The following is a 26,678-nucleotide window of genomic DNA, read 5'->3' as shown; positions in this document are numbered from 1 at the left end:
ATTTTCAAGGGTTTCCAAATATCTGATAAGTTTGAAACTTTGAATTCTTCTCAGGGACCGATGACAATGCAATGATTTGATAAAAATTTTGCATTATCCTGATTAGGATCGTCAGGATTGATAAATTCTTTTATAGATCCTCCGTAAAGGAGTAAGAGAGACAGCGCTAGCACGCGATCTGCGCATGAGTTCACTGAATGAGTTAGGAAAATAAAATAAAATACGAAAATAAGGGATAGCTTACAAAATTTTTAAAACACGCATTTATAGGTACCCACACTACAAAATAGAAAATAAATAATAGTTTAAAAAAACTAAAAAAACACGCTTTTAAAGATAACCGAACTAAAAAGAAGAAAATAATTTATAATTACAAACAAAATTATTAAATTCAGAGCAATAGTATATAATTATAAGCAATATCACTAAATTCAGAGTTAAAAGCTCGATGAACTATTACATAAACCCAGAGACGGTAGATCAGTTTGATGAAGCTGATTGATTGATGGAGTGGATTTATTCCTTGAACCTGGCCTTTGATTCCGCACAGATTTCCTGAAAAATTGGATTTTGCGAAGATAGCGAGCGACCATCGGATCGAATTCTCCACAGCGTTAATGGATGTGAAGGTGAAAATAAATCGAGGTTTAGCGGCGCTTCGGAAATCGCAATTGCCGGCTGCCACCGCTGCAAATTCAACATCCATAGACATTATTAACCAACCGGATCTTTCTTTCCGATCTAGGAGGCCTCGGCTGCCAATTCTGGAGATAGCTCGGTTCCATGGATCCTATTCTGATTCGCCGGATTTTATTGCGACGTTCACCACGGTCATCGGAAATGATGAGGAGCTAAGCGATATTGAAAAAATACAATATTTTAGATCAAGCTTAGGCGGCGTGGCTCTAGAGACCATACGTTCGCTTGAGCTCTCGAATGCCAATTATAAAAAGGCTTTGGATTTACTCACAAATAGATTCGATAATTAAGTTCTATATTTTTAGGCACACGTACAGGCAATATTTGGGTTAAAAGGTGTCGAGAAGGGATCAGCCAAGGGTCTTCGGGAGTTAAGCGATTGCAAGAATTCGCATCTGCGAGCAATCCGTACCCTTGCCACTACGCAACAAATCTTGGATGGATTGCTAATTCACATCGTCGCACGAAAGCTGGATCAGAGGACTCGCGAAAAATGTGAAGATATTTGTCCATCAACCATCTATCTACTTGGCATTCTATGGAGTCGTTCTTGCAGAGGAGGTGTAGGATGATGGAAAATTTGGATCAAGCCTTGGTAAGGCAAACCCCAAGCCAGCAGGTGAGAAAAACACTGCATAGGTATAGCTTAAACACATTCCATGCTTTAGCTACTAGCTCAAATCCTTCCTCTGTGTATGTTTTGTGATGCGAGGGAGCATTATTTGTCAAAATGCTCTCGATTTTTAAATTTGGGTTCGAATCTTCGATTTAGAGAAGCAAATAAGATGCACCTTTGCCTCCATTGGTTGCGCAAGGGGCACAGTTTTGGGAAGGGTATCTACGTTAGAGATTAGTGTGTACAAATCATTATAATTTGCACATAACACTCTAAAAGGTTCATACAATTCAAAGGAGGTTCTACAGTGGCGCAACACTAATGGGATATAGGATCTAGTAGTTCTACATGATACGGGTAAATTAAGCTGACTCAACAAGTCAGCACTTTCCACATTACCATGGATAAGGTTAAAAATAAAGGTTGTTCCTAGCATCGTTCTACGATTGGCTAAGGACGGTAAGTTTATTAATATTTGAGTAGGGAGGTAATCTTTGGGTTGCATCCCAATTTAAACCGCGTAGAGCGAAAAGTAAAAAGTTCTTTTGAACCGACTCAATGCGTTTACTATAGACGCCGTACTGTGGGCTCCAAACGCAGCATCCGTATTCTAAGATAGGACGAGTATATAAGGATTTAGTACCATAGGGCTCATTGAATTCCTTCGACCACCGTTTAATAAATCCAAGCACACCCCTGGCTCTATTCACAATAGACGAAAGACATAAAGTCAAGTTTTGGGTCCAAACGGATGCCCAAATCATCAACAGAATTAATTCTTTCCAAAGAGCAGCAGTTCAGCGTGTAAGTAGCAAGCTTAGGAACGACACGAGAGAATGTCATTAGCTTGCATTTCGAGCCATTAAAGTTTAATAAGTTTACACGGCACCAAGTTTGAAAATTATTAAGATCTGTTTCTAAATCCGACTGGCAGGCTACGTCATTGTAACGCACGCAAAGCTTGACGTCATCCGCGTACATAAGCACGCTGGTTTAGTCAAAACTTTGGGCAGGTCATTTATAAATAATGTAAACAATAAGGGTCCCAAATGGCTTCCTTGCGGGACGCCAGATGTAAAACTTAGAACATTAGATAAATTATTCTTAAAGAGGACTTTTTGCGTCCTGCCATTCAGATAACTTGAGATCCAATTAAGAAGATCATTTGGAAAACCCATTACATCGAGTTTTTTTTAACGAGGAGAGAATGGTTAACAGAGTCAAATGCTTTACTGAAATCAGTATAGATTACATCTGTCTGAAAATTATTATAGAAGCCCTTTATAATATAGGAAAAACGCTCCAAAGATTTTTTGCTGTTGATCTTCGCTTAATAAAACCATGTTGACATGGAGAATTTACTGATCTACAAAGGTGCTGCAAATGAGGGGTAATAATGTTTTCAAATAGTTTAGCGATGGCAGACAACTTAGAGATTCCTCTATAAATGCTGGAGAAGAATAATAAACAATTCCTTCCAAATAATGGGAAAGTGGGAGGTTTCTTAGGACAAGGTAAACAATTTCAGAAAGTGATAGCACAGGGCGTTGGCACAATACCTAAGCACACAGCCAGGAATTCCGTCTGGATCTGGTGAATAAACTGGCTTGACACGATGAAGATCTAAAAGAAGAGAGCTTTCTTTTAGGCTAGGAAAGAAAATTAAGTTTGATTTGGGTATGTCGTAGGAATAAGTCTGGTGTAAATACGAAGAGTTTCATAAGTTGTTTGAAAAAACTGCGAAAATAGATCGGCTATTGCCTGATCATTATTTGCGGTAGTATTTTCAAATGAAAGCGAGGAAGGATTTGTTTTAGGCTTACGTTTAGTGTTAACAAAATTATAAAACTGTTTAGGGTCCTATGAGAACTGGGCTCTACAACGAGTTAAATAGTTTTTATAAAACTGCGCGTTCAGCACGGTAAAGTTTGACCGAGATGAAAGGGCAGATTGCGAACCGGTGAATTTAAATTTAGCATAAAATCTAGATTTTTTATTCTTAAGTCGGCTCAACTCTTTAGTAAGCCACGGCGGTTTATTCGAGCTTGGCGGATAATATAACGGAACACATTCAGTAAAAAATGAATTCATGGCACTGTAAAAAATATCCACGGCATCTGCCATGTCAGTGCAAATGTATAGATCGGACCAATTGAACTCGTTTATAAAATTATTCAGCCGTTCAAAGTCCGTCTGGCGAAAACATAGGACTTTATTGGATGGACGGTCAGAACTATTCTGTGCGTCACGCCCGATATCAAGGGTCATCGAAAGTTGGATGATAAGGATCTTCGGGCTGCGTCAGAGGCACCACCCTTGCTAAACTGACTCTTGCAGGATCAGAGACGAAGCAAAGATCGAGCAAGCGCTGTAAGGAATTTCGCACATGGTTGACTTGAGACAGCGAAATGTCAAACAAGACATAAAGTCATGTTGTGTAGATGTAAGGAATTATTTGAGCACCAAATAGCCCTAGGGATATTATAATCACCCAAGACTACCAAGTGGTCTCTATCCAAAAGTCTAATGGAAAACCGGCTTAAGAACCATTCGGAAAAGTATGAGGCGTAAGTCTGGTTGGGAATGTTTTTAATGTTAATGTTTTAATGTTAACTTACACATAGATAGAATTAATTATATTATCATATGTCGCCTAGAGACAACAAAAAGTATCATCAATGTATTCTAGAACCCCAGAGTACGTCTAAAATGTTATGCTTCATTTTGTACAATTTCCGTTAAATTGCATGAACCTTTAAGAGTCTTATGTGCAAATTATAATAATTTGTCAACACTAATCCCTATCGTAGATAGTATTTTCAAGCTAATAACTTTAATACTAGCCCACTAAGTACACATACAAGCAAACAATCTGGCAGCACGCCGGTAGTTAATCTCCTCATATTCGTACTGATGGTTCAACCGACAATTTTAGAAGAGTTTCTTTCTTTCTTTTCTTTCTGCTGCATAGGTATGTCCTTACTACAGATGTAAAAAAGACGTATCGCCAAGTGATGGTTTATGAGCGGATGGGCACTTCCAACTCATAGTGTAAAACAATATTGCAGGGTCACGCAACCGCCGTATTACCAAAGAGTCAGTGCCAATGTTCATTATACCCCTAGAACCAGACAACAATCTACAACATAAAATTTATTGTAACGAATTTTTGCCGTGGTTGGGCCACGGGCTGAGTTCACTACGGAAAGCCGCGCGGAACTTTTTAATAGGTGTGGCTGCCTAGAACCCGGTCGGACTCACTCGTCCAAATCTACACTTGGCCCCATGTGGAAAGGTGGATATTTCTTAGCTTTTCTTTATTAGTGATCAGAGACGCGTGCTTTTCCAGACACGTTCGTAAGAAGAACAGCGGGAAATCGAGAGCGCTTAGAGAGACCAGGCATCCTGGCTGTCAAAAGCTCTCATAATTGCGCCTATAAGGGAATTCGCGGTTTCTCGTGTTGCCAACGGCTATAAATATCGCGGACTCTTCGAATCTGACTGTTCCCGTTACAATATAAATAATGCGTTGGTTACAATTGAACTGTCGAGAAAAATGACTGACATGGTGCAATGCTACCGATGTAGAGAATTTAGACACACCACAAAATTCTGCAACAAAAGAATCAAGTTCGTTAAATGTGCTACAAATAGGCCATGCATCAAACGTCCCAAAAGAAAGAAGAAACCAGAAACTTGCGCCAACTGTTCTGCTCGCTTCAAAAAATTATAACCAGTGTACCCAACACCAGGCCAGCAGAAACTAATACAATACAATACAATAGACTGACATCAATACCAACTTTTGCACTAATGCCAAACCATGCAAATTCCCACACAAATCAAACAAACTACACGCAAGTAATAAGAGGTGGGACTGAACAACTGCTAGTAAAAGAATCCATTTTAATACGCTTTTATTAATTCGGGATGTATGTATGTATGTATGTCACTGAATCTTTGAACACTATTTTCAAGGGTTTCCAAATATCTGATAAGTTTGAAACTTTGCATTCTTCTCAAGGACCGATGACAATTCAATGATTTGATAAACATTTTTTATTATCCTGATTAGGATCGTCAGGATTGATAAATTCTTTTATAGATCCTCCGTAAAGGAGTAAGAGAGACAGAGCTAGCACGCTATCTGCGCATGAGTTCACTGAATGAGTTAGGAAAATAAAATAAAATACGAAAATAAGTGATAGCTTACAAAATATTTAAAACACGCATTTAAAGGTACCCACACTACAAAATAGGAAATAAATAATAGTTTAAAAAAACTAAAAAGAACATGCTTTTATAAATAACCGAACCGAAAAAGAATAAAATAATTTATAATTACAAACAAAATTATTAAATTCAGAGCAATAGTACATATATAATTATTTAAAAAAAACCCTAAATTCAGAGTTAAAAGCTACACCCCACGCTTTTCTATATTTTCATAATTCTCTCCTTACAGATAGTTGCCCTTAGAATAATTGTAACATTGATTATAGATGTTATTGTGAAAATTTTTCTGAAATACAAATCTTTAGAGAGCATTAACTATAATAACAACCAAATTGCAGCGGTTCAAATAAAATTTGCACATTCAGAATTCACAGTTGCAGCAGTGTAAGTACCACCAAGGTGTACCTGCCACCTCTATGTATAATTTTAGACGATTCATTGCTGGATGCGACTACAATGCCAAACACCAACGGATCAAGATTTGTTATTCCAAAAGGAGTTGAACTAAACATTAATTGCACCGAAAATAAATTTTCAAATCTATCCAAAGGCAAGCCAACATATTGACCAACTGACCCTAGAAAAATTCCAGGTCTGTTGGATTTTATTCTTTACTCTGGGCCACCACAACAACAAATTTCGATTTAAGTTCCGTCCACTTTCCGATTATTTTGACCAATCTCAGTAAAATTAATAAGTGTGCAGTATTTTTCTTTTTTTTAACGCCTTCATGTTATAATTTTATATAAATTTTTTGTATGTCAGTAGGCTAATGAGGCTAATATACATATATTTAATAGATCATTGTTTCATATTTAAATAGTAACTTATATCTTTTATTCACAGAAAATTGATATATATGCAATTTGGTTTAATGACAACAAAAATTTTATATACAATGGTAATAAGGCTTAAGTGCTTTATTAATATAATATAAAGTCTCCTTTTTGTTTCACTATTAATTGCAAGCGTTAACGCATTGAATATACCAAATTTTGGAAGACAGTTATATCAATGGATGCGATCAAGTTTTATCTGAGAGGATGTACCAAAGATGCTCAATCGGATTAAGGTAATTTTTTTTGGATTCCAGAAACGCCTTCGTATACAATGCAACTTTCATAGGAAACTTTTGAAACACAACATTTTCGGGATTAAACTCTTTAAAAATGGTAATATCTCACTTTCCGTGTATGTTTCCGCATTCATGTGACCTTGCACAAAGCAAGCAAAGAGAATTGCTAAAGAAGATAAATGCAGCCCAGCCATTAAAAACCATAACCACTACGTCTGTGACAATTCAGCCTGGGATGCCTGAGTTCTTGCCAATACTTTTGATTGCAATCCGGGCAGTCTAAATTGAACTTTATTTTTCACTACAGATGGAATGAAATTCGCTGCTTCAAATTGTGTAATTTTCATAATAGACAAGTCGAGCAAATTTATGGCGACTCATAAGAAAACTCTTGTTATTAAAAAAACAATATTTTAGAAAACAAATGTTGATCATATATCAATTTTACTGAGGTATAGTTCCATAGCTTGCTTAATGCATTACAAAATTATGATCTAAATAAAAAATCAATAAAATCCTTATAAGAACTGGCTCGAAAATCAAACTTGTTAGACATATCGTTCAAGACAGGGGAATAAGTTGTCCTTGCAATTGATAAGCTTAGTTGCTGTGCTGGAACAAAAATACGGAAAACAACGAAAAGCCCAGTTAATAAAAGGAAACTATACAAGGCCACCAGAGACTTAAAATTCATCTTATGGAAAATAAAAAAAGAAGTAACAGCAAAATACATAAGAAATGTGGTTTACGACAATTACATAGAGCAGCGTTGTAAAGGAAATGTTGAGAAGGCTGAAGCATTTGCAGAATATTTAGGCTCGTCTTTTAAGCCATTTATAAAAAATTACACTGACACTGTAGCTGAAGTAGAAGACAAGAATAACAAGAAAGGAAGAAGGAACTCCGGCACGCCGAAATTCATATACCCTTGCAAATAGAATTTCGATCACATTATTGCAAATTCATCTATATCTAACTATCGTTTGTATGGCAACTATACTATATCAATCGTCCGATTTTCATAAAATTAAAACCGAATTTCTACCACATTAACAGGTGTTACTTGGTTTATGTCCAACTATGATATCTGTAAAGATCTCACTATAGACCTAATAATAATGAAATAAAAGCAAATGCAGAAAATTATTATTAATAACCTGCACTGATCTTTCCTCACTGTCCAAGGCGTCTAAAAAGATACCTTGGACTGGATCTAGAATATCGAATATGGAATATGGAATAATGGACAATAATAATTATTATACAGAGAACTTAAAACAAGGAAAGAATCATGCTCGTAAAATTTCGTCTTATAAAAATCAAGGGTTATTGGACGAAAATTACGAGAAGGTGATCATACACACGAACAATATTCAAGAATAGGACGAACTAGTAAGATATACAGGAGTTTTGAAGTGTAAGGATCATCAAACTCCTTTGTCCATCTCTTAACAACAATAGCTTTGACAACAATTAAACCAATGTGGTCATTGAAATTTAGATTATGGTTAAATAGAACTCCGAGATCTGTTACCGTATTGATGGGTTGCAGATCGCTCGCACCTAAGAAACAGGAGAAAAGCATAACTTTTAGTAGTAATATGTGATTAACCGAGTCAAACGCTTTGCTGAAATTGGTAAAGATAAAGTTAGTTTGGGAATTAAATTTGAAAGTTTGTCTAATGACAGCACAAAATTCAAAAAGGAATGTAGACGTTGATCTGTTTTTCATAAATCCATGCTGCGAGGGAGACATAATTGACTGGCGTTGGTGCTGCAGCAGTGAAGAAATCAAAATTGGGAATGACATTAAGTATTGCAATGCCTCTGTAGTTTTTGATATTGGATTTACTGCCCATTTATAGAGAGGAATGAATAAAGATTCCTTCCAACTTATTGGAAAAAATTAAAACTGAAGGGACATCCGAAAAGGATTGACATAGGTCGGCATAAAGCACCAGCACAATATCTCAAAATACACCTGGGAACGAGGTATGAACCAGAAGTAAAGAAAGGCTTTGGTGTTTTAAGATTCTGAAGAAAATCGTCTTCGCGGATAATGGGCATGAACATAGATTAGAGTGTGGAAAAGAATATGTATACGAAAAAGTTGTTTTAAAATGTTGCTGTCAAACATCTCGCAAGGTCGACCTGCGACCTAGTCCTGATGAATTTCTTGAAAAGTCTAGACTTCAAGTTTTTAATATAAGAAAGTCGATGAGAAAACCTTTAACCCTGTTAATGGGGTAATCTATAGAATCTAAAAAAGTCAGTAAAGGATCAATATGTTTAATGTCATTAAAATTAGCTTTGCGGAAGCAGCGAAAAGTTGTTGGTTCGACCTCTTGACTAGAAAGTAAATGAGACGAAGCTTCTATGGAATTATCTCCAGTGTCGGGTGTTTAGCGTCAGGATATAAGGTCAATTCTTGAGAAGAGGACAAACTTAGACGCAACGGTGAGGTCCAATACTTTATCACCACTGTTCCTTACATAATTCAATTGGCCGAAAGAAAGTTCATTAAGACCATAAACTAAGTCGGGAGGTGCAGTGGGAATAAGAAAATTTGAATCAAAGATATGAAGGGCAGGTTAAAATCACCCATAGCTATCAAATGGTGATTGGTCCCTGCCAAGGATATTCCGAGAAGACCCCGGGCTCTCATCTAATTGACAAAGGGGCAATGCAACCACAAAAGGGTGCTTAAGACTGCGATCACAGAATCCAGGGGTCCATATGGAGGACTGGGCTATCCTCAGGGCGGAGCGGTAGATGAAAAAAAGCCTCCCTTCTTGTTCCTCTTCAAGCGTAGCTCGCACGCTTCTCAAATCTCAAATCTTGCAACCCTTCTCCGAGAGAAGGACATCGGCTAATACAAGAGCCATGGTCTAGGGACGGTCAAATCTCTGGCATGGCCTTAAAAAGATATACAACTATATACACCAGCTCGGGTATAATTATCAAAAAAAAAAACCTTAACGCACTTCTATATTCCAACATTAGCATCTGAGATGTAGCCGTGGCCTCGCTTGAAGCAGCGGACGGGCCGACGAACCGGCACCCCCTGAAGCGTTCATCAACAAACGTTAGGGGGTGACGTCGCTATCTGAAGCAAGAGCGACACGCCCACGTTAATTTTTCCAGGTACGAAAGAATTTCAATTCTGGGAAGAGGTCCTAGATGAAACTCTCAAAAGAGCATATCAATTATAAGGAGGGAAAATAGAGGGTCTCGACACAACACTCTTTTTCAGACCACAGATACATATTCTTTGAAATCTCGATGCCGACGTAGGGGACAGCATCAAAGCGCAGTTTCCGCAACACTAAATAACTGGAACAATTACAAAAAGTCGTTCAGTCTAACGCGAGAAACAGAAGAACCTAGGTTTGGTCTAACCTAGAAGGAATCGACAAGAATTTCGAGGACTTCAATAAAATTCTTAACAACGCGTACAAGAAGTCAAGCAGACACACGTTTAAGTACGTGAGACATACCCATAATGATGGAACAAAGAACTAAGCGAACTCAGGAAAAAGGTAAGAAAGACCTTCAATACATACTACGAAGCCAAGGATTGGCGACCGTACGAGGAGATACACAAAGAATACAAAAAACCTATATACCTATAAACTTTACACTTTCCAGGAAACCGGATAGAAGAATCTGGAGCAACGGAATGGCAAAGACCAGTCCAACAAATACGAGTGGAAAATATAGTCACTATGGAAAGAATTCGTTGGGCAACCGACTCCTTCGACGAGTACAAAAGTCCGGGTCTGAACGGAATTATAAGAACAATGCTACAAAAAAAAAGCATGCATTGGTGGGTGGCTACAAGCAATTTTCAAAGCATGTATATAAAAAACACACCACTTCCGTGGAAGGAAGCGAGAATAGTTTTTATACCCAAGCCAAGAAGAAGAGGACACATCCAAGCCAAGGATTATAGGCCGATTAGCCTGACCTCATTCCTCATGAAAACATTGGAGCGGATACTAGATATCCACGTCAGAGGTAAAACGGAGAAAAGCCTTTCTGATGCACAGCATGCAAACAGGAAAAGCAGATCCACAGTGACTGCACTACATTAAGTAGCTCGACAAATAGAAAAGGCACTGCTCTTTAAGAGCTACACTTTGGCCACCTTCTTAGACATAGAGGGGGTCTTCAATAACGTAAACGCAGCTCTCTCAACAAGATAGGAGTTGAAGAAGGCATCAAAGCCTGGATCGGCGCAATGCTAACGAGCAGACGAAATAACAGCCGAACTGAGTGGCATCCATCAAACAGGATTTTTGAAGAGAGGATCACCGCATGGGGAAGTTCTGTCCCCGCTGCTCTGGCTAATAAACATGGATGACATATTAAAGCAATCAGACGGATTTTCTCGCAATACTGAATGCAGTCGAACTCTCATTAAATCGAGAACTCCGGAATACCAAGGTAAGGATCTACTCAGACAGCAAACCAGCCATCAAGTCCCTCGCAAGAGCAAGGACTACATCAAAATGGCCAAATGCTAAACAAATGTTTGGGTACCGGACATAACGACATCCCAGGAAACTAGAAAGCTGGCGAGCTGGCCAGGGTTAGAAGGAAGTCCTTACACAACAGGCACACCAGTCTCTGTGAACTCAGTCCAGACGGAAATAAATGAACACTTTAAATTAATAGGCAGCAAAGAATGGTCAATGAAGACAGAGCACAGAAGATCGAAGCAATGTAATATGTAATATGTATGAAATAAACAATATAATATAATAACATAATATTAATATTTATTTTTACTTGTAGCTAGCTTCTTTGTCTTTAGCTTGCGTAAAAACTATAAACAATTTTGTATGCTTTATAAGGTTTGGATATGATATATATTAGATATAATATATATATATATATATATATATATATAAGGCTTTAAAAATCAATAAAGCTAGCTAGAGGTTAGTTCCCATTTAAAGATTATACGTAGTGTTAAAGATCCAATGTCCTCTTTTCAAATCAAACATTTATTTTGTTAAAGTTTTTCATGCTGATGGTTGATGCATGCTTGTGGGAAACATAGGAAAACATAATTTCAAAAGATTCGTTTTTAATGTACTGTGTATTAAGTCTTACGGAAGTGGTGATTATATGGGCATTTCCACAGAAAGGTCCACCGCGCCCAAAAATTAAAAGTTCTTTAAAATGAGTAATTTTAGCATGGTAACATTAAATGGTTAGGTTGATCAAGAATGAACGAAGTTCGAACTTTCTAATATAACTTTTGAAATATTTGATTGTAAACTTGCGTAAACTCAATAGAAATAGAAATATTGGGTTCCGATTAATTAAGAATTCAACTAGCGCGAATCTACTTCAAATTGAATAAAAAATGTTCATCTAATTTTTCTAAAAACTTTTAAACATTTCTAAGAGGCATCAGTGAACAAGTGTATAAAATTAGTTGCATTAAAATATTGCCTCTGCAGAAATTGATGTTTGAATTGGTCCACCTCAAAAGTCACTTCCGTTTTTTGTCCCGTGCGAATCTCTTGCATTTTACAATTAACTTAAAAATGACAAATCACCCAAAATCCATCTTTGCTTCAACAAAAGAGCTTACAAAGCACTATATGTCAAGCCTTTCACAAGAAAAAAAAACGTTTCCTTTTCCTTGTACTTTAAATGCGTACGAAAGTCCCGTGTATGACTTTGGAAATGCCCATATGCATGACGAATCTATTTAAATTTTATTACCAAATCCCATGGGTATACATTTTTATTTATAGATTTTAGTGAGTGTCTGTTGTTTAAAAGAACTGTAGTTTTAGTTTCTGTATAAATGCACTAATCTAAACATTTTATCTTTTTCCAGAAAAATCTTACCTCCTTGCTCATCCAGCATAACAATGCTTCGCATTCCAACTTCCGCGCTCTAAATAAGAATACATGTGCATTTTCAAATTATTAGAAATCCATTTAAAGAGTCAAATGAACAAAATAATTTTTTTTAGCTGTGCCAACATAAGTGAGTAGGCCATCATTTTTATATCCTTGCAGGGTATTATAATTTTTTATATATTTTTTTTAAAGGGAATTACCACATATAAATGTCAAATATATTTTTTATTTAAGTATGTAAGAATTGTAATTTTTTAATATTTTTTATTTTAATTAAAATCTTTAATATGAATCAAATTTACAAAATATAAAAAATCAAATCAGGTGCGAACATTTTAAATTATTGTTATATACTTAACTCGCCTCTGGGCAATATAAATGTGGTTAATTCAAACCTAAATTAGAATTTATTGGTAAAACTTCTCAAGCCAAGACCACAAACGGTTCTCCCATATTCCCTTTCTGTTCAAATTGAAAAAAAAATGTTGCTATGTCAAATGAATGAGTCCGTAGCGTCTAAATCCAGAGTCCTAAAACATTTGGATTCCCCTACAGTTTGTTCCCCTAACCATAAAGCTTCGCTTTCATTGTACAAAAAAATTAAGTAATCTAAGGCAAAAATCCTCCAGCTGAAGCAATGGGCACTGCATTACCCCGTACTATGGTAATACAGTGGCGCATGCTCTGTCCGGGGTAATGCAGTGTCTAGCTAAGGTTTCGATTCAATTCCTCCCGCCTAAACGCCAGAAGATTTGAATCACTAGCCATAGCTGGAGGTGCCTGGCGGCAAGCAAGTGAGTGGTTCCCCTGAAAAAAAAAAAAAATAAACCAAGTGTTCACAGGAACGAAGACAAAAGAAGCAACCGGGGCTGGGATGTCAGGCGTGACTGCAACCACCGGCGGGCACGGAGGGGAGCAATCCTCTATGCGTGTCGCCAGCGGTCACACCTCTGATTTGGCGGGAGTAGGTTACGACAGTAGAAACGCTACTGCCACAAAAACGACGCAAAAGAAGGCTAAGCCGCACGGGTGCCGTAGTCTATACAGACAGCGTGCAAGCAAAGGTACTCTTCCCCATTGCTATCGAAGGGGGCCGAGCGCTGAAGCTGTTGCAGCGTCAGTATCTGGGTATCCCAACCGCAGACTGGAAGGTACTGCACATTATGAGCCCGTTACCTAATGAGGGGGGCCAATGCGTGGTCCTCTAGATAAACAAGGAGGCGGAGGACATCCTGTATCCCAGATACGGGAAGATTAGGTGGGGCATGAGTATCGTATACCTGCGCCTTAAAAAGCGCTACCCCGAAGATAAGGATGCTTACACCGTGAAGGCAGGCGAGGTGGAGAAAGACCTAGGTCTGGAAACCATTGTCGACGCTGCCCAGGAACTTACGGTGGATGAGTCCGGAGAGGAGGAAGACGGTGACCTGACGTTAGTAGTCAACCATAGGAGCAAGGTCGCGTCGGCGGAACTCCTCATTGCCATGGATCAAGGGTCCGCCGATGTAGCTCTAGTCCAAGAGCAATGGATTGCCTTGGCCAATGCTGTCTCCGGACGGCTAAAGTCCTCAAATTACAACGTTTTTTACCCACCATCGGTAAGCAGGAACAGAACCGCCGTACTCGTACGGAAGGGTCTTCAAGCCAACTTTATGTCTTAATACAGCTTGGAACACCCGACTGTGGTGTTGCTAGAAAGCAAGAAATAGGTCCTACAGCTAGCTTCCTGCTACATGGCACACGATAGGCCAGATCCACCAGACGAACTCAGGAACCTGATAGAACCCAGCCCAAAGGAGCAAAGCAACTGCTTGTGAGTGCAGATGCCAACGTGCACCACAACGTGTGGGAAAGAACCAATATAAATTCCTTTGAGAGTCTCTCAAATAACTAGGCGTTTTATCCCCGATATCAAGAACCAAGAAAAGGACCAGACCACCCTGGTGGAACACCTTTCGCTCCAACGCGATACCCTTAGAGAATTCTTTAAACTCGCCAAGCAGGCGAACGATGATATAATCAATGAGGAATACAAAATCCTGCTAAGGAATTACAATAAGGTAATACGCAGGGCGCAAAGAAGCGGCGGTCCCAGAAACAGCCAGACTACGGAAGATGCTTTCAAAGCAACCCACCAGATATTTGTTAGTAGCCACCATTGAGAGAGCCCTGCACAAAAAGGAATATGTGCTCGGAGTCTTTGTAAACATACCCGGGGCATTCAACAACGTAAGCACATAAGTAAAATTTGACCACCTAGGAGCGACTAACACGCACCCCGCCATCAACTTTTGGGTAGGAAATCTACTAAGTTTCAGACGGGTACAATCAGATTGGGGCACAACTTCCATGGTGAAAGGAGCGCACAGAGGCACGTCTCAAGGTGGAATCCTATCGCCCCTCCTATGGAATCTAGTGGTCGACGACCTAATCAAAAGGTTCGAGAATAATTATCAAGGGAGTCTGTCCATCGACCCTAAGCTCGATCATGGAATCAACACTCAGGGAGATATGTGAGTGGACGGACAAGGTAGGTAGGTAGGACTCAATATCAATGCGGATAGGACGGACCTGATACAAGGTACCGCCACGGATCCATCTAAAAATCAATACAACCAGGCGGACGCCGAAAACACAAGTCATATACCTGGGCACAGCACTGGACAGCAAGCTGGCATGAAAAGCCAATGTACTAAAGAGGGTGAAAAGGGCCACCATTGCGCTATATCACTAAGCAAGAAACACATAGAGGTGTCAAACAGTACCAAAAAGTACTATCACAAAAACGGCTGAGCCTGGAACCCCAGAGCACCCGAACGATATGTCTAGAACCCCAGAGTGCCTTCGGCTTTTTCGAGTTCGAAGCAGTCGTTCGAAACCGAGCACAACAAGAATTCACTTTTCAGTGGCAGATCGACCGTGGAAGGATGAGCAGGGGCGCGTTTCTTTGCGCTGTGCTCTCGTTTCTGTGTATATGTGTATATGTGTACAAGCGCTCACACGTTTGTATGCGTGTGCAAATTTCTGTTCGCAGAGTCTTTTTCAAAGATTTTAGACGGCCACAGCCAGTGGGCCGAAGCAGCGGCTCACTTGCTTATGATGCACAGCAATACTTAGCCAGCGCTTGCATTGGGGGACAAATTATTTAAGTTATCTAACTATAATTACCATTTATTTTAATTTAATTTTTGTTTTTCCTGACAATATATTTCCCAAAAGTCATTTTGTTGATGAATCATCGATGAATTGTTGATGAATTTGTTGAGGAATTGTTGATAAATCATCGATGAATTGTTGATGAATGATCGATGAATTGTTGATGAATCATCGATGAATTGTTAATGCATTTTTATTTAAGTATTTATTTATTTAATTTAATTTTTTTCATTTGCTAAGCAACAACAAAAAAGTGCGCCAAAAAAAAAGCGCGCCCAAAATGCATACATATGTACATATGTACATACATAGATATTGACATATGTATGTAAGCATAATTAAAACAAATCAAAGAATCTTAGAAAATCATCAGTAATTCATCAACAGTCAAGGGGGTGCTGTTGATGATTCATCGATGACAGGCTATACAAACTGTTGATGAATTTAATATGGGCATGTCATAAGCCGTCATCAATAAAAATTCATTACCAATTCATCGATGATTCATCAACAACTCATCGATCATACATCAACAATTCATCGATCATTCATCAACAATTCATGAACAATTCATCGATGATTCATCAACAAAATGACTTTTGGGAAATATATTGTCAGGAAAAACAAAAATTAAATTAAAATAAATGGTAATTATAGTTAGATAACTTAAATAATTTGTCCCCCAATGCAAGCGCTGGCTAAGTATTGCTGTGACGTCATAAGCAAGTGAGCCGCCGCTTCGGCCCACTGGCTGTGGCCGTCTAAAATCTTTGAAAAAGACTCTGCGAACAGAAATTTGCACACGCATACAAACGTGTGAGCGCTTGTACACATATACACATATACACAGAAACGAGAGCACAGCGCAAAGAAACGCGCCCCTGCTCATCCTTCCACGGTCGATCTGCCACTGAAAAGTGAATTCTTGTTGTGCTCGGTTTCGAACGACTGCTTCGAACTCGAAAAAGCCGAAGGCACTCTGGGGTTCTAGACATATCGTTCGGGTGCTCTGGGGTTCCAGGCTCAGCCGTTTTTGTGATAGTACTTTTTGGTACTGTTTGACACCTCTATGTGTTTCTTGCTTAGTGGCTATATGCATCCAGGAAGATGTTCAGCAGCACATGGGGTCTCATGCCCTCTCAGATGGGTCTACATATCGGTGGTGCGTCCGACACTGCTGTACGGACCTGGGGCGCTGAGGTCAACCCCCAAAAAAGTACTAGAGACCATAATTGGAATAGGAAGATATCCAACTGACCGCGGGAAAGGCTGCACAACGCCTAGTAGCGTTAGGAAATATGTCGCCACAGGGATATGAGCAGTATATCTGACCACAAGACACCTAGATTTTGCCCTGGTGTTAAAACATCAACATTCATGGGACCGGAAGACTGGAAAACGGGTCAGGACCATGCTCGATACCTCAACATATGCACTGACGACTCCAAGATGGAAGGCGGAATTTGAGCGGGCATATACTGTAAAGACCCCGAGACAAGACGGTCGTATAAGCTATCAAAGCCAATGCAGCGTATTCCAGGCGGAAGTCTTCACCATCAGGAAGGCGGCAGAGCTTGCACAGACAATAGATCGCCTATGTAAGGCGATAAACCTGTAGACAGTCAAGCGGCGATTAGATCCAATCGTCAGCGGTCAGTTCCAAAAATTTACTGGCCAGCAGGGACGCGGTACATATCCTAAGCACGACAACGTCAGTGCGGATCTATTGGATTCCCAGCCACCAGGGCACTGATGGCACCGAAACCACGACGAACTTGCAAAGAAATAAGTCGGACTGGCCAATGATAGAACAGAAAACGTCCCAGTCTCATTAAGAACGCTCCAAAGCGAGTTGGAGGGGCGGGCGGACGCACAAGCAAAAAACAGATGGAGAAGAAACTTCGCAAAACATCAAAAATCATGTGCAAATAGCGCAATGACAACCTCAGCCACTACGTACTGCACCTATCCCGAAAAGATTGCAGACTGTTGGTGGGAATTCTTACAGGTCACTGCTCGATTGTCGCTCATGCAGTCAAGCTAATCATCACCAACAACGGCAGCTGCAAGAAATGCGATGAATCTGAGGCAACCGAAGCCTTGGAGCATCTCATCTGTAAATGCCCAGCCGTTATGCAGGGAAGAGTAAAAAACCTAGGTGCCCCAGTACTGGCATCGCTAGCAGATGCCTCCAAGAGGACGCCAGGTGAACTACTTGCCTTCGCAAAAACTACCGCGATCCTTAAGGACTTCAACACCGCGCAACATTCTCCAAGTCCATATGATAACAACATCCGGATAAATAAGAACCATACTGTCCAATGTTTGGCTCCCTCAGGAGGGCCGTCCGGATCAACCTAACCTAAAGTTCAAAAGTATAAGGGGAAATTCTTTACATAAAAACAATATTTCTACGATAATGAATAAAATATAAATTAATTAATACAATTTTGGTAAAAAAAAACAATTGTTTTAAAAAATTATAACTTTGTTGATGATGATATATTTTTTTTTTTTTTTTAGTAAAAGAAAAATGAAACCATTTGAAATATAAAAAAAGAAATATAAAAATAAAATCATCATCTTCGTTGAAAGCGTCATTTTAAACGACAACGAGGACAAAAACAATATTAACAATAACATCATCATCAATATTTTAATCTTCTTCTTCTTCATTAGCAATGTCTACGTGGATGAAATACGCTGTGAATACTGCTAAACAAATCTGTCCCTGTGGGCGCACAGAAGCCCGTAAGTTTTTTGCCGATCGTCTAGTGGATGAAAACATTAAGAAAATTGTGGGAGGGATTCAATAGACCGATCTTTCAATACTTGTACATGAATGATGGTCTTGCTGTTAGAAATTCCGCGGATTTCCCTAATGAAGCGGGCTTATCCCAAGTCATTTTATACCAATGTGTATAAATGCGATCTTTTAAAAGGATCAGCACACTTTAAATTAGCTGAATTAGGGATAGAAACAATGCTGTAATAAATGTTGAAAACAATGATAAAAATTGTGTCAAGTGGGCACTATCATCCCACTTCTTAAATAGAAAAAATCCGGAACGATGCTCTACATATAAAGTGAAAATTAGTATTGCCAGTTGAAGGTATACTGGAGTCGACTAGTATAGCAGTAAGTGAGAGATCACAAATTATTCATAAGCATATACCAGTAGCATCTCTATACTACATAAGATGTAAATCTAGTTAAGATAAGTTATTTTTAATGACAGGTGTGAATGTGTGTTGCTCTTTCATTAATAGTTAAAGGTTCGATTTGTCCGAGATATACATATAAGATGTATATTATAGTCCCATAACATATGACTAAACAAGATACTGCAAATTTTAAGAAACTCTTAATTGTTACATTTGTAGGGATGAAATTTGAAATGACTCAGTGAAGGATTATATGTAGATTTCGAAGTGCAGCTGATAAGAAACGCAACCTCAAATTTAAATCTGGAAATATCAAAAGTATGAGTGATGTAATCTGGAAAACTTAAGGAGAAATTAAAGTTATTCCGATGTACAAGGAATTATATGTTTAAATTTCGAAATATAAACCTGTAGCAACTAAATAGCCGATTAATGTCCCCTAGTCTAGACACCCTTGCTTAAAATTTTAATGATGGGCAATTTAAACAAATTCAAAGGATAAAAAGTTCATAGATGATCTCCGTGACAAGGAAAAATTAAATTACACATTACATAGCCTTACAGCAGTGTATAAAAGATGGGTTGATACTTAAAAAGATTAATTGGACGTTGATGCACTACGGTCAATACATTCAAGTTGCCCGTATAACACTAGCCACGTGCCTGTTTGGGTTAGGTGTTATTAGGCGCGATGAAAAATATAGGACAGAATACGAGGAAATTGACTACCGGCGTGCTGCCAGGTTGTTAGCTTGCATGTTTACTAAGTGTGTTAGTATTAAAGATTTTAACAAAATCGGGAAGGCCAGTGAGGTGACCAAACGACATTTGATCGTGGCATTCATTGAAAGGAGCAATGAGAATGGCAAGACGACCGAGGGGCGGTGGAAGACGGTGCAGGCGCGGCACGTTGAGTCATTAATTACACGGAAGGTGGAAGACCGTATAGAGCCCATTCCCACATTTGATGGTGCTGGGTGGGTGAATGGGGTCAAAATCCTAAAGTCCCCAAGCTGGAGGTGGTGGACAGGGAACTAATCCTATTCATCCCAAAAGCAAAGGTACTCTTCCCCATTGCTATCGAAGGGGACCGAGCGCTGAAGCTGTTGCAGCGTCAGTATCTGGGTATCCCAACCGCAGACTGGAAGGTACTGCACATTATGAGCCCGTTACCTAATGAGGGGGGCCAATGCGTGGTCCTCTAGATAAACAAGGAGGCGGAGGACATCCTGTATCCCAGATACGGGAAGATTAGGTGGGGCATGAGTATCGTATACCTGCGCCTTAAAAAGCGCTACCCCGAAGATAAGGATGCTTACACCGTGAAGGCAGGCGAGGTGGAGAAAGACCTAGGTCTGGAAACCATTGTCGACGCTGCCCAGGAACTTTCGGTGGATGAGTCCGGAGAGGAGGAAGACGGTGACCTGACGTTAGTAGTCAACCATAGGAGCAAGGTCGCGTCGGCGGAACTCCTCATTGCCATGGATCAAGGGTCCGCCGATGTAGCTCTAGTCCAAGAGCAATGGATTGCCTTGGCCAATGCTGTCTCCGGACCGGTAAAGTCCTCAAATTACAACGTTTTTTACCCACCATCGGTAAGCAGGAACAGAACCGCCGTACTCGTACGGAGCTGGCCTATCCTTTAATGATGGGCAATTTAAACGAATTCAAAGGATAAAAAGTTCATAGATGATCTCCGTGACAAGGAAAAATTAAATTACACATTACATAGCCTTACAGCAGTGTATAAAAGATGGGTTGATACTTAAAAAGATTAATTGAACGTTGATGCACTACGGTCAATACATTCAAGTGGCCCGTATAACACCAGGCACGTGCCTGTTTGGGTTAGGTGTTATTAGGATGTATATAGGACAGAATACGAGGAAATTGACTACCGGCGTGCTGCCAGGTTGTTAGCTTGCATGTTTACTAAGTGTGTTCGTATTAAAGATTTTAATTTGGGAAGGGCATCTACGTTAGAGATTAGTGTGTACAAATTATTATAATTTGCACATAACACTCTAAAAGGTTCATGCATTTCGAAGGAGGTTCTACAGTGGCGCAACACTAATGGAATATAGAATCTAGTAGTTCTACATGGTACGTGGAAATTGAGCTGACTTAACAAGTCAGCACTTTCAACATCACCATGGATAAGGTTAAAAATAAAGGTTATTCCTTGCATCGTTCTACGATTGGCTAAGTACAGTAAGTTTATTAATAGGAGTCTACTAGAGTAGGAAGGTAATCTTTGGCTTGCATCCCAATTTAAACCGCGTAGAGCGAAAACTAAAAAGTTCTTTTGAACCGACTCGATGGGTTTGCTATGGACGCCGTCCTGAGGGCTTCAAACGCAGCATTCATTTTGTAAGATAGGACGAACTAAAGAGGTATATAAGGATTTAGTGAAAAAGGGGTCATTGAATTCCTTCCACCACCGTTTAATAAATCCGTGCACACCCCTGGCTCTATTCACCATAGAAGAAATATGATCAATTAAGTCAAGTTTTGGGTCCAAGCGGATGCCCAAATCATCAACAGAATTAATTCTTTCCAAAGAAAAGCAGTTCATCGTGTAAGTAGAAAGCTTAGGGACGACACGAGAGAATGTCATTAGCTTGCATTTCGAGCCATTAAAGTTTAATAAGTTTACACGGCACCAAGTTTGAAAATTATTGAGATCTGTTTGTAAATCCGACTGGCATGCAACGTCATTGTATTTCAAACAAATCTTTTTGTCATCCGCGTACATTCTGGAGTTAGTTAAAACTTTATGCACGTCATTTTTAAATAATGTAAACAATAAGGGTCCCAAATGGCACCGAATCAGAATCAGAATCAATCAGAATCAAAATCAGAATCAGAATCAGAATAAGAGCCCACAGTATGGCGTCTATAGTAAACGCATTGAGTCGGTTCAAAAGAACTTTTTACTTTTCGCTCTACGGTTTAAATTGGGAAGCAAACCAAAGATTGCCTTCCTACTCTTGTAGACTCCTATTAATAAATAACCGTCCTGAGCCAATCGTAGAACGATGCTAGGAACAACCTTTATTTTTAACCTTATCCATGGTAATGTGGAAAGTGCTGACTTGTTGAGTCAGCTTAATTTGCACGTACCATGTAGAACTACTAGATCCTATATCCTATTAGTGTTACGACACTGTAGAACCTCCTTTGAACTGCAGGAATCTTTTAGAGTGTTATGTGCAAATTATAATAATAATGTTCTGACCGTAGTGCATCAATGTCCAATTAATTAATTAATATTGATACACATTTTATTTTATACATGACTTGACATTGGAACATTGGGGTATTTAAATGTGCGACACTTTTTTTTATTATTTTTTATTTTTTTTTTTTAATTTTGGAGTTACTTATTATTGCATGTGTTACTCTAGTGTAGCAACTTAAACAACAGTGTGGGAATGATTTAATTTTTCTGCGATTGCGCTTGCGAACGGAAGCACACTCACCATCACGCACGCGATCAGTGACCTTGGTTACCTGGAGGAAAAACAAGCAGCTGTCGGAGCCGTGCAGCTGCGTCTCCAAGGTTCGCCGAACCAACAACGGCAACCTCATAGAGGTTACTAAAGGCAGCGCCGAAAGCGCTGATAGCATGAAGAAGAAGATCGAGAAGGTGCGGGGCAAGTTAGCGTCAGTGCGTGCAAAAAAGGAGAATCCAAACGCGTATGTCCAATACCCAATCTTGAAGATTCGCGACATCGACTTCATCTATACGAAGCAGGAGGTCTGCGTTGCTATCGCGGCCCAATTTAACTTAGAGGTGGAACGTGTAAGAGACCCAATCAGCAGTGATCAGCCTGTATCCTAAGGGAAAATCATCCTTAAAGGTGGCGTAGACCGAATTGGATTGAGCAACTGCAGGATCCCGGAGAGGTTAGGTTTAGAGCCCTGTGGACAGGGAGCCGGGACACAAGACACCTACGAGTAGCAAGGAGGCATCGTGCTTCATCTACTCAGTGGCTGGCAAAAAGGAGGCGAGGCACCAGGCTGGTGGTCTTTCCCCGGAGCAATGTGGCTTCACGAAGGCGAAGTCGACGCTGGATGCTATCACGACGGTTGATATGATCGCAGAGGAGGCTACCGAAGGATGCAGTTGGAAAGGAGGACCTAAGCCCTACTGCCTGGTGGTCACCCTGGATATAAGAAACGCCAATTAGCAACTTCAATACCTCGGGGTATCTGCTGAAAGTAGCGCACAGCTACTTCAGCAATTGAGTACTAATGCTGGAAACGAGCAGGGTCCCGAGTTTCAGCCGGAGTCCCGCAGGGCTCCGTTTTGGGACGCCTGCTCTGGAATTCCATGTTCGACGGAGTATTACGGAGATTATGTACGCTGAGGCGGTGTTGGCGAAAACTCAAGAACAAGAGCTGCATGGGGGCAACTTACAGGGTGTGCGCCAAATGGATAGCTGACCATTGGGGGTAAGTTCCACTCACCGAGCTGGTAAGGAAAAGAAAGGAGGTGGCAGCGCAGCCAACCAGAGCCGAGCTCAAGACTGCCGCCAGGAGGATGCGCATGGAGAGCTGGCATGTTAGGTGGGACTCCTCATCAAAGGGCCGTTGGACGCATACATCACCCAGGCGCTTAGAGGCCCAGGCTGCTTTAGCAGCTATCTCAAGAGAGACGGAAAACTGGTGCCCTGAGTGTGGCTCGGGAAGCGTGGAGGACGCGCAGCACGTCCTTTTTGAATGCCGTAGGTTAGTTTTCGAGATGCAGGCTCTCGAGGCGGTAGAAGGATGAGTTATCTGAGCCGAAACACTGGTGCCGAGGATGCTGAACGACCGGAAAGCGTGGGAAGCAGCCGTGTTATTCGCGGCGTATATCATGAAGGCACTAAGGGCTCAGGAGCGTAGACAGAAGGAGCGGGAGGAGTAGGGGTCTCCGCGCACGCGAAGGAAAGCCAGGTTGCGGTACTGCACTACGCGAAACCCGTCCAGTTCAGTCCATATCTACGTGTCCGCCTTAGTCAAATTGTTTATTGTTATTGTAGTTAGGTTAATTGCCACTAGCGTAAGGTCCTAGAAAAATAAAATATGGAATACAATAAAAAAAAAAACACTAACGCACTTGCTTGTTCTTGTGTTTACTCATAGTCTGCAGTACCACATGTCATCAATAGGCCACTGTCATCAACAATTCACCAACATGGCGACTGCTCTCAGGCAGGAATTGTGCCAAACCCGACTCTCCCGCGCTCTTATTAGCTCTCGGTTGATGAAACGTTGATGAAAAAATGGTCAAAGCACATAGGCCTGCCATCAGTAAAAATCAGCATGTTAATTCTTTTCCAATCTCTCTTTCTCAATAATATAAGCGGGGTGGGTGTTTTTTATTTGAGTTTCAAATTTTAAAGAAGTAAAGAGTAATATATGTATTTTATCTGACAGAACATGAAAGAAGGGTTGGCACAAATATTGTTTTTATATAAACAATTTCCACTTTATTCACTTTTGATTTCCTAATTTTATAACACAATAAAAGCGAAAACCGGAATGATGGTTTGGAGTACAAACAGTAAGTGAATCCTGAGGGTCTAGGATTCTGAATTTAGACCCTATAAACTTATTTACTTAAATATGCAACAATTTGATCTGTCAACAGACCGTTTAATCTGAGGCAGTAGATTTGGAAGGAGACTACACACATGTGACACCACATTCCTTTTTTTGGCGCACGAATAATCCAGGTTATGACTTTTCACCCTAAATCCGATTTAGCTTGCGATAAACAGTGAGTGTCCTTTGGAAGTGAACATGTACATGGTACATGTGTACCTTTTTATCACTGCTAATATCTTGTATCTCTCTTCAATTCATTGTGCGTACGCAGGGTTGTATACGTTTTTGTTGATCTTGTCACCCTCAACGGGAGGGAGCGGCAGTAAGTGTTTTTCTGTTCCGAAAGGTGGCAGTATGGGTTTAATGCATCATCCCTTGATTGCAAGTAGTATGGATAGTGTAGAATGCATACAGGCTATCAGTGTTGCCCTTCCATTTTTAAATGGACAAATGTCTCTTTTTATCTCTGCTAAGAACCTCTCTCTCCCTTTTTTCATTGAATTGATCGATCACAGGTGTCTGTAGTGGTGAACAGGTGTGTGCCTTTTACCCTTCCATCCATTTTTGGTTAGGGATTCAATTGTAGGAACATTATCGAATGCATTGCGATATCACTCCGTCGCATTCGTATTGAATGAGTCTTCGTGGCGGCACCTTTCCCCCATAGGTTTCTCATGTGTTCATACACCATTCAATTAGTGAATTAATTAATTAATTACGAGGGTGGTAGGTTAGGGATAACCCTAATTTATCCAATAAAGGACCCTAATTAGCGATAACAAGATCAAAGGAGTCCCGCTTGTTAGCTTTTCAAATTCTTCCGTCTATCTATTACCCTTAAGAGCCAAAATTAGCGGTGATGCTAATTCCATTGTTATCATCTATGCTGCCAAAGGTCACTTTCTCATTAAGGTAGCAGTTTTAGAGTAAAAAGTCAGAAATCCCTGCCTGGGAAGAGATGAATTTATTCATTGCAGAAAGGTTTTTAAAGCGCTTGAGGATGTTTGAACCAATCCCTACGCTTCGCACCATTAAAAGGATCTCAAGAGAGCATTCCCAAGAAGAATTAATTTAATTGAGACCCAAATCGGACAAAGGGCGCGCTTTTGTGACCTCTGCTCAAAAAAGCCAACTGCTTTACGCCAACAGTCCTTGGACACATGGGAAAAGTTTGTATGACATCCTTCACCATTCAAATCCTAAAGTGGCGCGTATTCAAATTAATTTTTAATGCTGATATAACAAAGAAGTACCGGCAGATTTAGCTATGCTGCGCACACACGCCGTTTTAGGAAATTCTCTTGAGACCAACTATGTAGTTCAGACGTTTACATTAGGGTTTAATTTTTCATTTTTCCTGGTTTTACGAACATTGCAGCAGCAATCCAAAGATGTCAACGTCCAATATCCTCGAGCAATTCATATTATTTTAAACTACATAACATATATGTACTTTGATGTTAGGCTAAAAGAAGCTCATAGAAAGGCTGAAGCTATGATCAAAACGCGACATCTTGTCTAAAAGGCCAAAATCCAGATGCAAAATATTTGGCTAACCAGCATTGGATGGGATAAGTCTCTTTCCGGAGACCTGAAACAACGGTGGCCCAATTTCTTTCGCAGCCCCAGCTCACAGCTTTTTTAATGGTGACGCGACAATATATGTTCGTTTTTCATGCTTTAGTTGGTATTTACTCAAATCTTCTGACAGCGAAAACCGATGTCGCCCTGGTAAAATCTTGCTCGCTTCCGCGTCTAGAATTTGGTGGTGCAGTTCTGCATCACATGTCAGTGGATATCATATTTTCCTAAATATGGACGGAATGGCTAAACAAGTAAATGGATAACCTGCAAATCGAGTGCAAAAAATGGTTTCATAAACCGCTCCAGGCGTTTCTTAGTCTTATTCTAATGACTTAAGCACTAAAAAAGTCACACAGATCCAACAGTGCTAATCAAGCAAACTCACATTTCGAATTTGCTGAGAAATACAAAATCCTCCAATCCAAGAAGCAGCGTCCTCAACCTAAATCCGTATCTGGATTCTGATGACGACATGGAATCATGCGGGCATTTAACGGCATCTGATACGATATTCTACGATGAATAGAAGCCTATTCAAACCACTCACTTAACAGACTTCAAAACCTTAGAATACAAGTTTCCACGCTGTTCAGTTATCAGAGCCTATCCTGATACTTTAACCTTCCTGACGTGGCGCTCCTTACATGGGTGGCTTGTGAGAAGCCGGAG

At 40.0% G+C, this 26,678-nt stretch overlaps 2 protein-coding genes and 1 pseudogene across 9 annotated transcripts in view; 2 read left to right on the top strand and 1 right to left on the bottom strand.

Moving 5' to 3' along the window:
- Snap25 (Synaptosomal-associated protein 25kDa) overlaps window positions 1-26,678 on the bottom strand; it is a 262,071-nt gene that overhangs the window by 134,599 nt on the left and 100,794 nt on the right. For 2 of the 7 annotated variants that reach the window (XM_086836972.1, XM_086836960.1), the window contains one exon: window positions 12,495-12,543. The exons of the other annotated variants lie outside the window; for them this stretch is intronic. In XM_086836972.1, the coding sequence (XP_086693098.1) occupies window positions 12,495-12,543 (49 nt within the window). The remainder of the gene's footprint in view (window positions 1-12,494; window positions 12,544-26,678) is intronic. 7 annotated transcript variants of the gene reach the window in all.
- On the top strand, window positions 491-9,275 carry LOC147644936 (uncharacterized; annotated as a pseudogene). The gene is made up of 2 exons (XR_015272624.1): window positions 491-1,318; window positions 4,287-9,275. The product of XR_015272624.1 is annotated as an uncharacterized LOC147644936 (transcript).
- On the top strand, window positions 12,619-15,242 carry LOC147644935 (uncharacterized). The gene has a single exon (XM_086836980.1). The coding sequence runs from the start codon at window positions 13,775-13,777 to the stop codon at window positions 14,168-14,170; it is 396 nt and encodes a 131-aa protein (XP_086693106.1). The 5' UTR covers window positions 12,619-13,774; the 3' UTR covers window positions 14,171-15,242.

The sequence above is a fragment of the Drosophila serrata genome, unplaced genomic scaffold (assembly GCF_035046125.1).
Source record: "Drosophila serrata isolate PLE 108 unplaced genomic scaffold, ASM3504612v1 contig_60, whole genome shotgun sequence".
Taxonomy (NCBI): Eukaryota; Metazoa; Arthropoda; class Insecta; order Diptera; family Drosophilidae; genus Drosophila; species Drosophila serrata.
Note: the sequence above shows the minus strand (reverse complement) of the source record. Positions and strands in the feature narration are given on the sequence as shown.

Bases quoted from the DNA above. Each gene is read 5' to 3' on its own strand.
- LOC147644935 (XM_086836980.1), top strand. From the start codon at position 13,775: ATGAGTATCGTATACCTGCGCCTTAAAAAGCGCTACCCCGAAGATAAG.